Source organism: Papilio xuthus, unplaced genomic scaffold, assembly GCF_000836235.2.
Source record: "Papilio xuthus unplaced genomic scaffold, Pxut_1.1 DF825946.1, whole genome shotgun sequence".
In the NCBI taxonomy this organism is placed as follows: domain Eukaryota; kingdom Metazoa; phylum Arthropoda; class Insecta; order Lepidoptera; family Papilionidae; genus Papilio; species Papilio xuthus.
Genome location: NW_013532703.1, coordinates 2,282,446 through 2,293,987, shown reverse-complemented (window position 1 = coordinate 2,293,987; position 11,542 = coordinate 2,282,446). Strand labels below are relative to the sequence as shown.

Here is an 11,542-nt window from a genome sequence, read left to right as displayed (position 1 = left end):
CAGTCACCTTCGTTGGCGGTGTTGCAGTTACAGAAAAAAAATTGCCCTCGGACTTGTATACTGAAATCATCAGTAAGGGATTGTTTAAATTACCATTAAACCAAATTAAGTGTTTTATGTTTATTCTTTACAATAGTGAAAATAATATTGATTTTTGATGATATGTACGTATGTAATTCTTAATGTGTTGCCTGTTGACAGAAATGTATCGACATATTAATCGAGAAGGAATATCTGGAGCGTACTGAGGGCGAGAAGGACACGTACAGCTACTTGGCGTGATGTGTGTGTCCGCCCCGCCCCCCGCCCCCCGCCCCGCGTCTCGCCCCCACACACACAACTATATGTTAATAAATAAATATAAACAGTATTATGATTATCACTTTTATTTCATATTCATTTCCCATATACTAAATGATGTACGAACACGTTAATTGTTCATTAACGGAGGTAATTATCCTTGTATATTTTCCATATAACTAATGCCCCCCTATTATTTTAGACTAGGTTCTATGTGTGGCGGTAAATTGGTCACCTACAACATATTTGACTGTATTCTCGAGTTAAGACGCGAGGTTTCTTTCCACTTAAAGCTGAAGTGACAAAAATATAATTTGTAACACATTTTGTACAAAAAGTAGATTCAAACAGGTTTTCAATAAGTTGTTCCCGAAATGTAAAAAAATGGGATACAAAATAATTTGTCAGAAGTGGGATTCGAACCCACGCCCTCAGAGAGGACCAGAACGCCCGCAGCCCAGTGCAATGGGCAAGGTAACCTTGAGTCTGGCGCCTTAGACCGCTCGGCCATCCTGACATGTGATTTAAGTGGTGAAATTATTCAATAATATAGCATAACAGTGTAGTATTAGGAAATACAAAATAATTAGTATAAGTAAATAAATATAAAAAAACTGGCGTATACATGTGATTTTTTTTCATATAATTAGTAAATTCCCTTCTTGATGTCCCGACCATTAGTAAAAACATCTGTGCTAAGCACACGAGTTCATTATTTGTCAGAATTATGTACTCTAAACGGCTGAAACATTTAAAATGTTCAGAAATTCGCTGTATACTTTACTTTGATTATAATAATGACAATGACGAATAACACAAAAAACAATAAAAATTAAAAAGCAACATGGTGGTGAATTGTTTATTTTAATTCTTTTGTTTGCTTAGAAAAACATTGAAAGCAGAGGTCACGAATAGCGAATTTGTTTTATAAAAATTTTGTTGATATGTCGGTAAATAACTGACGCTTAACGCTTATAATTTTACGGACACACGCATGGAAATATACTCGAAACGTCTTTATTGTAAAACAAAATAGTGGAACGATTTTTTGTAATAAAATAAAAATCAAGGTTTAACACAATTATTATCATTTATAAATATAAGACAATCATACTAATATATAAATGCGAAAGATTAGATGCATGTATGGTTGTTTGTTTGAAGATATCTCCGGAATGACTCAACGGAACTATATGAAATTTTGCACGGATGTAGAATATAGTTTGGAAGAACTCAGAGGCTACGTATTAAGATTCTTTTTATTCCGCGCTGACGAAGTCGCAGGCAACTGTTAATATATTAATAAAATAAATAGTGATAACGAGCATTTAAAAATAAAAAAACAACATGTAATAGATACGAGTTATTCAAAATGTTGAATTAGGTATGCGTTATACGTGTTCAGGAATCGAGATTCAATACATTTGACGCATTTTTTGAATAAACAATAGAGATTTCTTTAGATAAAACTAGCTGTCGCCCGCGACTCCGTCCGCGCGGGATTAAAAATAGATGTTGGCCAACTCTCAGACCTACTCAATATGGTCACAAAATTTCATGAGAATCGGTCAAGCCGTTTCTTAGGAGTATGGGAACGAAAATTGTGACACAAGAATTTTATATATAAGACTAGCGGACCCGACAGACGTTGTCCTGTCTACACGTCTTTAATTTGAATTAATGATGGTAGCGCCGTCTGTCGGATCCAATGTAAAACATTCCAAAATCAACAACTACTAATAAATTAAAAATTAATTAAAAAACATTGTCCAGCGGACAAAATTGTGAATCTAAACCATTCCCAGATCCCCTTGAACACACACAAAAAATTTCTTCAAAATCGGTCCAGTCGTTTGAGAGAAGTTCAGTGACATACACACTCACAGAAGAATTATATATATAAAGATTTACTGCGGTAGACTTTATCATTTCAGTTTTCAAAGACTATTACTGTTCACATGTTTGTAAATTGTTTTGGAGATGGCTCTCGGACTAGCGGAGGTTGGCGGTCAGTTTTCCTTATCTGTGTGTCATATTTTATTCTGGCCACGTTCCAAGGCACGACAGATAAGATTGATCACAGAATGAAATCGTGGTTATGGCAGATCCGAGTGGGGAGTATGGTCTGTCTGTCTGTACACAAATCGGCGCTTGATCCGAGTACTATCCGGAACGGCTGTACCAATTTTGGCAGGACTTTGTTTGGACGATAATTTATAAGTGTGCGAAAGATGAAGTCGCAGGCCACCGCTAGTATTTAATAGATTAATTAATATTAAACTACGCGATGGAACAAGCTATAATTTTTTTGTTTTATGGTTTGTTATTAAAAAAATATATTCGAGGTTAGTTTTATAAACAGTAATAAAGCGCACTGTACACGAACAAACTTTAACAAATTTGATTCCCTTCAGGTAGATCAAACATGGGAATATGACGGAAGTCAAACAAAGCGGCATGATATAAAATGACAAACATGTAAAAGTTGTTGATGATTAACCTACACGTCGCGGTGTTATCCGCGGCTCTCTCCTGGTTGCCTCACTATGGTTAGAGGCTATAGCTGAAAATGTAATATAAATCTTGTAAAACATATAAAATGTTGACCGAATACAAGAAAAGGCACTCTGGTTGAAACCAGTTGAGTTTGTACATCAGCTGTAAAGTTTGACAAAAAAATTATCGTTTACAGGCCGCTTAATAACAAACCTTAGCTAGTTTGTTTTGTTGAAAATAAGAATTTATTATAAAATATAACAATGTAACTGTTGTGCGATTACTACCAGTAGTACTGTAGACATAAAATCCTCTCTGTCCTACAACTCACGTAAAACGTAAGAAATATGCTTCGCAACTCAAAGTATTTGTTTAATCCAGATGAGAATTTTGTCCCCTCAAAATTACATTTGGGGGACTTCTTTATCAAGACATTTAAGAAGTATGGAGACAAGGCTGCATTGGTGCGTACAAAAATATATATTTATGTAATTGTTTTTACAAAAATTTTCATGACATGTCTATTACTTCTTAGGTCAATGGCGCTACTGACACGACACTCACGTACAATGACATACTGCAAGCGTCTATGAATATTTCTGTTTGTCTCTCACAACTTGGCTTGAAGAAAGGTGAGACAGTTGGTATATGTTCAGAGAATAGGTTGGAGACATGGTCTGTGGTCGTCGGAGCTGTCTGCGCTGGAGGTGTGATGACACCTTTAAGCATTCGATATGTAAAAGGTAAGTTATGGTGACAGGATTGGCCGCCGGCTTACTGTCTATTTTGTTCGACATCCAAGAATGTGAGCTGGAGCCTAACTGCTGAACCTATATTGACTAATGAGGTTGTCATTCAGTTGTATTCTGTTACAGACGAACTGCGACATGTTATGAATATATCAAAGCCGAAATTTCTTTTTTGTTCAAAACAAGCATACGATAATCATGAAGCTATATTCAAATCATTAGTTTACATTGAAAAGATTATACTTTTCGGTGACGAGAGAGTAGAGGGTACATTACTGTACGAAGACTTGGCGACTATAACACCTAATTCGATGTTGAAAGAAAATGTAAATTATGAAGAATTTGAAGTAGTTGATGTACAAGGTCAGATTGATACAGCTTTCCTGATGTATTCATCAGGAACGACGGGATTACCTAAAGGAGTTATGCAAACGCATCTAAGTGCCCTGGTTGTGTTTAACTTGTAAGTATGGATGCATGTATTTTCATCTCTTTCATTATCTTTGATTAAACAGAGACAATTATATATTTGAATACAAGTATTTGAGCAGTGGAATTTCAAGTTGAAATAATTTATCGACACATTTTATAATTTACAGATCGTGTTTACTAGATCCAACACATATCGTGTTGAACATAACACCCTGGTACCATGCTATGGGATTAATGAGCACGTTTATATATCTGAGTCATGGCTGCAAACATGTCTTTTTACCAAAGTACGAGACTGACTTATATTTGAAGACCATCGAAAAATATAAGGTAAAATACATAAATAGGTTCCTCTACGACATTTTACTATTCGAAGACTCGCGCGACGACTCATCGGGAATATCCTTGTTGAAGCAAGCGAAATATACGAATTTAAAGTACTCAGTGTTACATTCCAGGTGAACTTGCTAGTGTTGGTGCCGCCAGTGTTGATGGCTCTTATCAAGACGTCCTTACAGTACAACCTCAGCTCAGTCGTGGCGATTGTAAGCGCAGGCGCTTCACTTAGGAAGGAAATAAATGCAGCTATTCACGAAAAGTTAGTATCAGTTGCACGAAAGGACTGACTAGTCTGGTGCAATACCATGACCACACAGAAGAAAGTAAAGTGGAAGTAATTCCATGCTTCGTTTGATCAGTGTGCGTCTTGGAGGCCTAATTTTAGTCCTCTTTCCCTTCCCCCTTTTATTATCTTTAAGAATGGGAAGGGGTAGAGGATTTGACGGAGAAGTTGACGCTTAGGAAAGGGGAAACATCCTTTCTGTGCAACCTCTCTTCCGTCGATTGAAGGTAGGCAATGCAATTGCACTGGGCAAGCGAATTTGACGTAATCGCCTATAATTTGGCTAGGCTCCGAGATTAGTTGACGACGACGGCTCGCGGGGCATTGAAGCCATGAGCCGACAGCTGCGACATCAAGGCGGTGAATGCGCGGGAACCATCCAACCACATTAAAAGTTTTTTTTGTATTTCACAGATTTAAAAATCTAAAAGGTATTTGTCAAGGGTATGGTATGACAGAGAGTACATTTCATGTCACCGTGGACACTCTCTTCACAGATGGCACATGTAAGCTCGGCAGCGTCGGTAAAGTTGTACCCAACACGTTGATAAAGGTACTTAGTAGACATAAGTCTTAATTATCTATAATTAAACTAGCTGTCGCCCGCGACTCTGTACGCGCGGGATTAAAAATAGATGTTGGCCGATTGTCAGACCTACTCAATATGCTCACAAAATTTCATGAGAATTGGTCAAGCCGTTTCGGAGGAGTATGGGAACGAAAATTGTGACACGAGAATTTTATATATAAGATATCTGTATTGCCAAATCAGTAGGGTACAATTGTGTACTAGCTTTTAATTAGGAACGACTCTTAGAAGCCTATGCGTTCTTTCCAACTGTGTTCTACATCTTTACGAAACATCGAGATCCATTAAACCATCTTGGAGTTATCTTCTAACAAATATCCAAACTTTCGCATTTCAAATAGTAAGCTACTAATGACATTATTTGTCGTAGATAGCAGACGTAGTCACCGGAGAGCCTCTTGGTCCGCATCAAAACGGCGAAGTGTGCGTTAAAAGTCCTTTAATTTTAAAAGATTACATTGGATTGGATAAAAATTGTTGCTTAGACAAAGATGGCTTCTATAGAACTGGCGACGTCGGGTACTATGATGAAGAGAAGTATTTGTTTATTGCCGATCGATTAAAGGAATTAATTAAATACAAAGCTTATCAGGTAAATATTTTTATTATAAAACATTTCTACATCTTGTTAATATAACTGCGTATCAGTTTGTTAATTCAGTTAATAGCCATTTAAACATCTGATTGTTTCTACAAAAAACATATAAATTCAACCTTCGTTCAATACTTGACCGGGGCCGTCCCAAGGATTTATATCATCCAGATTGATTAAAATACACAAGAATGGCGTTATTAAAAAGACCCGAAACCAACCCTGCATGTATGAACGCGCCAATTGGTATGGAATGGCAAATAGAAGAACTATATTTTTAACTGTAGGTACCTCCAGCGGAGATTGAAGCAGTTCTGCTGCAGCACGAAGGAGTGCGTGACGTAGGCGTGGTAGGGCTGCCGCATCCTGAAGCCGGCGAGCTGCCTGTCGCCTTCGTGGTGCCGCAGCCTGGTGCCAACCCTACCGCAGTAGAACTGCAGCAATTTGTTGCTGAAAGAGTTAGTATATTAAGAAATATACGATACAAATTCCTTTAAATAAGAAATAATTTTAATGGCAGCAGTTTATTAAGTAAATCAGTAAGCCAAACTGTTACCTTCTAATCATCACGAGAATAATACAATCCGAATGTCTCATCATTATACTCGTCATTATGGATATCAGTGGCAATAGAATGGATTAATAGTACTAAAGAGAAAGATTTCTAGGTTAAAGTCTGTTGTATTTAATGTTTATTAATATTTGTATTTTCTTGTTCCAGTTATCAAATCCCAAACATTTAAGAGGTGGAGTACATTTCGTGAAGGAAATATCTAAAACTGCAAGCGGTAAAATACTGAGAAAACATCTCAGAGAATTAGCAATTAATTTACAATAAATAAATATAACTTAAGCATAACTTAAATTGTTTGCGCAAAAATTAACCACAAAAACATGTTTTTGTGGTTAATTTTTCATTTGGGAGATGTTTTTGTAAATGTGTGCAGATAGTGGAAATTCATCCTTAAGTTAGCAAAGTTAGTGATAGTATTGTTTTATGTTATTTCATGTTAGGAATATTTTAAAATTATTATTTTCAATGTATGTTTTGTTCTTTTATAGTAGTAGCTAGAGCTTTTGTTATAGTATAAACAAAACTTCAAGGCAAAATAAATATTTGTTACCGTAGGTTTCTGACATCAAAATTTCTGTATAAAACATTTTCGTCATCACTATCTTTCATCGTTGGCAAAACAGATATGACAAGTTTTAAACAGAGATTTTTGTCTCAGAAACCCACGGTGAATGCTTTGTTTGTTTACTTGATGTTCAGTTGCACTTAAATTATTTTCGCTAATGTAAGTAGTTATTAATAATTGTAAAAAAAATAAAAATATTGAAATATAATTGATAATTCGTTTCCCAGTTCTTATCATCATCAGTACACTATACGTCCCCAATGAGTGGCTCGGGGCCTACTCTAAGTTAAGGGTGACTAGGCTATAGTCAACCACGCTGGCCAAGTGCGGGTAGACTTCACATATATCTTTGAATTTCTTCACAGATATGTGCAGGTTACATCACAATGCTTTTTTTTTTATCTCATATAATATCTATATTGCGACAAACATTTAGCTCGATGAATGAGACGCTATTATAGCAAAAGTCCGCAAAAAATAATGTATAAAAGTTTTCTGATATCTTGGCGGCTCTTAATATTGCGCGAGTAAATGCCCAAAACAAAACTCTAGGTGTAACGGGGTATTGCGGAGAGGGTACCTAACAGCGCGTCAATGACCTTGGACCAGATATATATTTGATAACACTAATGGTACGCGTTCTTTGACCCGCGCCAAACGTACCGCACGCAATGGATTTTAGTTTGCTTTGATTATAAACAGCGCTGCGTCGATTCGTGCCGCCTGCATTTCCTCAAGACAAAGCAAATTGTAACGACAAAAACGATGCGATCCAAAACATTAATAAAACTCACAGGATTGTACTTTAAAGAACTAGTCCAACAAAAACCTTGTTAAACTTTTTTAATCTTGTTAGAGGGGGTTAATTTATTGCAATTTTATTTATATTTAGTATACACTTAGATACATCTGACTATACAAATCAAAGCATTACTCACCTATCAGATATGTAAAAAGTTTAATGCTATTGATCGCTGTACAAAAAAAAAACACCATTTATATTACGATAAAAAACTGTTAAGCATAAATTTCGCAGATATTAAAAACATTTATTGAATAAAAAAAATTAAAACATATCCAGCGGATATTTATAGATTATGATAGCTAGATATGGATAGCTTAACCTGAATTGGCATTCATATAAAAATAATTTATTTATTATGGGTTTTGTTAGAATGTTCCTAGGAAAAATGCATTGTTCAATTTTCTAATCAGCAGTTTGTCGTCTTAAACATCTCTTAATAGTGTAGATTATACAAAGATCCTGTTCCATAAGCACATACTACCGGGGCCCGAACTGAAGATCCGGCTTGAAGGACCATATGTGAAGCGTGTACAATTAAGGTGGTTCTTGTAATTGAACACGTATAATGTTAAAGAGACAGACAAAAAGTAAGGCTAGTATGATGGGTGTTGAAGAGCGCGCGGTGCTGCGGGCGAGCGCTGAAAGGGGCTCTTCGCGCGGCTCCACAGCGAATGACGGTGCAGTAGAACGGAACAACCTCCTTGGTCCAATAAACTTTAAATTCGTTTGCATTTATGCATTAAAAGGAAAAAAACATTTGAATTATAAAAGCTTTTATTTATAGACCTTATTAGATTCTTTGGCCATTGTACAATTCGAGTTATTCGCGCTCACTGTCAAGACGTGCAAAATGTTGAAGCAAGCAAATTGTCTCTATGGACCGGACGACAGCATGATGCCAGTGAGAATAAATTTAGGAAATTTTTTGGTAAAAGGATTCAAGAAACATGGAGATAAAGTTGCAATGGTGAGATCATGATTATTTTAAAACTAGCTTTAGTTCGCGTCTTCGTCCGCGCGGAGTTTACTAGACTATCTGTGCTAATTTCAATACGTACCATGAAAGACCTGCTTTATGTAATATCACAGATGAATGCCGAAACCGAAGAGCAGATAACGTACAATGAAATGGTGCAAGCTGCCATGAACCTCGCCGTGTCTCTGGTGCGTCTTGGAGTGAAGAAAGGAGACGTGGTTGGGGTATGCTCCGAGAGTCGTTTGGAGAATTGGCCGACTGTTCTTGGAATAGCCAGTACTGGCGCAGTTATAACACCAATTAGTACTGCATATATTAAAGGTAAATCTCATATGAGTTTATAGTTGAAGAAGTATGTAGATTTACTTGTTTTAGTTCTGCAATATCTCGTGATGTTATGAAGCCCTTGTCTGCTTGGACATTGTTTTTTATTACAGCTACTCTGTCGATTAACATATGAGACCTTTTCTCCAGTCAGTACTTTACCAAAAAGTCTTCTAAAACTTCTAACTATGGCTTTATAGTAACTAAAAAATTACCTTATCCTCAATTTGTCATTTCTAATTTATGTACTCTGTTTGTGCTATTTTTTATTTTTTAGACGAACTCAAACACGTGTTAAATATATCGAAGCCAGGCTACTTGTTTTGTTCTAAACAAACTTACCAAATGCACGAGGCAGTTTTCAAATCTGTGGAATGCATAAAAGAGATAATATTCTTTGACGAAGAGAGACCCAAAGGTGCATTATATTACAAAGACTTGGCAATAGTTTCTGATGGTTCGATGATCAAAGAGAATGTAAACATAGAAGACTTCCTTGCAGTGGAAGTAGATGGAGTTGCCGACACTGCTTTTATAATGTACTCCTCAGGCACTACTGGACTGCCGAAAGGTGTGATGCTTAGTCATTTAAATATTATCGCTACATGTACAATGTAAGTATTTGCTTCTTGTACGTATGTGTTGTGTTTCGTATTCATTATTTTGTTCAATTACTTCAATTTAAAAAAAAATATTTATAATTTTTCAGGCCAGATATGTGTGATCCGAATTTAAATGTTCTGCAAATAACTCCGTGGTATCACAGCATGGGTGTTATAGCGATGCTTTTGTATATGTATACAGGATCTGAAATTATATTTATGCCGAAATTCGAATTAGATTTTTATTTGAGATCAATCGAAAAATATAAGGTATAGTAACTAAATGTATTTTGTCACATTTTTGTATGGTTCAGTATGGGAGCTATGATTTTATTTCCAACTATTGTCTTCCTTTGTCTTGTGTTTCTTTTATTTCTCTGAGATTGTTAGAAATAAATCATTACTGCGATCATAATTCAATCATCTTTAAGTGATAGGATTTAACAGACGACATCAACCATACCAGCCAATATTGTTTGATAGATTTTGAACCTTTTTAGTTATAATTTACTATTATTTTTCAGATAAAGAAATTACTTTTGGTACCATCTGTTATATTGGGAATGTGTAAAACATCTTTTACATATGACGTGAGTTCTGTTGAAGTTATTGTGTGCGGAGCTGCAGTTCTTCAACATGATACTATCCAAGCTGTGAGATCAAAGTAATTATTTAAAATGTTACGAACACAAATAGTACTGGTTTTGTTCTATTATTGTTAGAAAAAGTTACCTTTTTCTCACTTTTACAGAGTGCATTTGTTTAATTTTTAACCTTCAAAGAGACGTTTTTCTTTGTTTTAATTTTCATTTGTGTTTTTATAACATCTGGTTTTTCCAATATAAGTTTTTAAATATCTTTATTTCACTAAGGGGCTCGGAGTCTACCCTAAGTGATTAGGCCATAGTCAACCACGCTGGCCCTGTGCGTGTTGACTTCACACATATCTTTGAATTTCTTCTCAGATATGTGCAGGTTGCATCACGATGTTCTCCTTCACCGTAAAACATAGGATTAATGTTCTTATGTAAATCGGAAATTGAAAAACACATTGATACATGGCGGGATTCAAACCAAGGACCTCCAGATTACAAATCAAGTGAGCCCTTGAGCCACCGACGCCACTGATATATGGTGATATATTCAAGTAATTTAAATTCTCCGCAATTTGAGTTTATAAAGAAAAACTTGCAGGTTTAAAAACTTAATAGATGTATACCAAGGTTACGGAATGACTGAAGCTACGCTTTTAATATCACTATCATCGTATGTCAATAGACAAAAATGCAAACCTGGGAGTGTTGGCAAGATTAATTATAATACAATTGTGAAGGTAAGTGTCTAAAAGACGCTAAGGATCAGTTCACAGACCACTTTGGTCAATAAGCCAAATGTGGTCTTTAACGGGCCCACAAATTAACTAATAAAAATAAAAGATACCAAAAAAAAATTGTGATGACGAACTTGACATATCAGTGACACTGCTGAAACAGCTTAAAAAAACTTGGCTGTTTTATCGTTTTAATAGATAAAAATATGGTATTATGTTCTTGTAATCATGTTTCGGAGGTGGACCAAAATGAATATTGTAATTGATAAAAGTAAACATTATTTCTTGTTATAGATTGTAGATGTAGAAACAAGGAAACCTTTAGGTCCTTATGAATCCGGAGAAATCTGTTTTAAAAGCCCGTCCGCAATGAAAGGTTACATAGGAAGAGACAAAAGTGAAGATTTTGATGATGAGGGCTTTTTGAAAACTGGTGACATCGGATACTATGATGATGAAAAATATTTGTTTATTGTGGACAGATTGAAAGAATTAATAAAATACAAAGGTTATCAGGTAAAGATTTTTTTTATTTGAATACAAGTAAATGTATGAAGACGTAGTAGACCGTTTCATTTTTATTTGA

General features: G+C 35.6%; 3 protein-coding genes and 1 non-coding gene across 5 annotated transcripts in view; 3 read left to right on the top strand and 1 right to left on the bottom strand.

Annotated features, from left to right (window-relative positions):
• The window catches only part of Cul1 (cullin 1), a 19,881-nt gene extending 19,511 nt beyond the window's left edge, over positions 1-370 (top strand). For both annotated transcript variants that reach the window (XM_013321520.1, XM_013321521.1), the window contains exon 21: positions 202-370. In XM_013321520.1, the coding sequence (XP_013176974.1) occupies positions 202-282 (81 nt within the window). In that variant the 3' untranslated portion in view covers positions 283-370. The remainder of the gene's footprint in view (positions 1-201) is intronic.
• A 332-nt stretch (positions 371-702) lies between these two features.
• On the bottom strand, positions 703-817 carry TRNAL-CAA (transfer RNA leucine (anticodon CAA)). The gene is made up of 2 exons: positions 780-817; positions 703-747 (listed from the first exon to the last, which is right to left on the bottom strand). It is a non-coding gene; the product is annotated as a tRNA-Leu (tRNA).
• Positions 818-3,077: 2,260 nt separating this feature from the next.
• On the top strand, positions 3,078-6,637 carry LOC106124983 (4-coumarate--CoA ligase 1-like). The gene is made up of 9 exons (XM_013322047.1): positions 3,078-3,260; positions 3,332-3,539; positions 3,672-4,008; positions 4,145-4,307; positions 4,436-4,575; positions 5,014-5,152; positions 5,559-5,780; positions 6,068-6,238; positions 6,502-6,637. Exons 1-9 carry the CDS (start codon positions 3,144-3,146, stop codon positions 6,616-6,618), a joined length of 1,614 nt encoding a protein of 537 aa, XP_013177501.1. The 5' UTR covers positions 3,078-3,143; the 3' UTR covers positions 6,619-6,637.
• A 1,745-nt stretch (positions 6,638-8,382) lies between these two features.
• The window catches only part of LOC106124982 (4-coumarate--CoA ligase 1-like), a 4,014-nt gene continuing 854 nt past the window's right edge, over positions 8,383-11,542 (top strand). Inside the window, exons 1-7 of the mRNA XM_013322046.1 lie at positions 8,383-8,691; positions 8,814-9,021; positions 9,302-9,638; positions 9,734-9,896; positions 10,151-10,290; positions 10,821-10,959; positions 11,251-11,472. Coding sequence (XP_013177500.1) covers positions 8,575-8,691; positions 8,814-9,021; positions 9,302-9,638; positions 9,734-9,896; positions 10,151-10,290; positions 10,821-10,959; positions 11,251-11,472 — 1,326 coding nt within the window. The 5' untranslated portion in view covers positions 8,383-8,574. The remainder of the gene's footprint in view (positions 8,692-8,813; positions 9,022-9,301; positions 9,639-9,733; positions 9,897-10,150; positions 10,291-10,820; positions 10,960-11,250; positions 11,473-11,542) is intronic.

Coding starts and splice junctions, on each gene's coding strand:
- LOC106124983 (XM_013322047.1), top strand. CDS start 3,144: ATGCTTCGCAACTCAAAGTATTTGTTTAATCCAGATGAGAATTTTGTC. Junction 3,261..3,331: donor ATGGAGACAAGGCTGCATTG/GTGCGTACAAAA, acceptor ATTACTTCTTAG/GTCAATGGCGCTACTGACAC. Junction 4,308..4,435: donor AGACCATCGAAAAATATAAG/GTAAAATACATA, acceptor GTTACATTCCAG/GTGAACTTGCTAGTGTTGGT.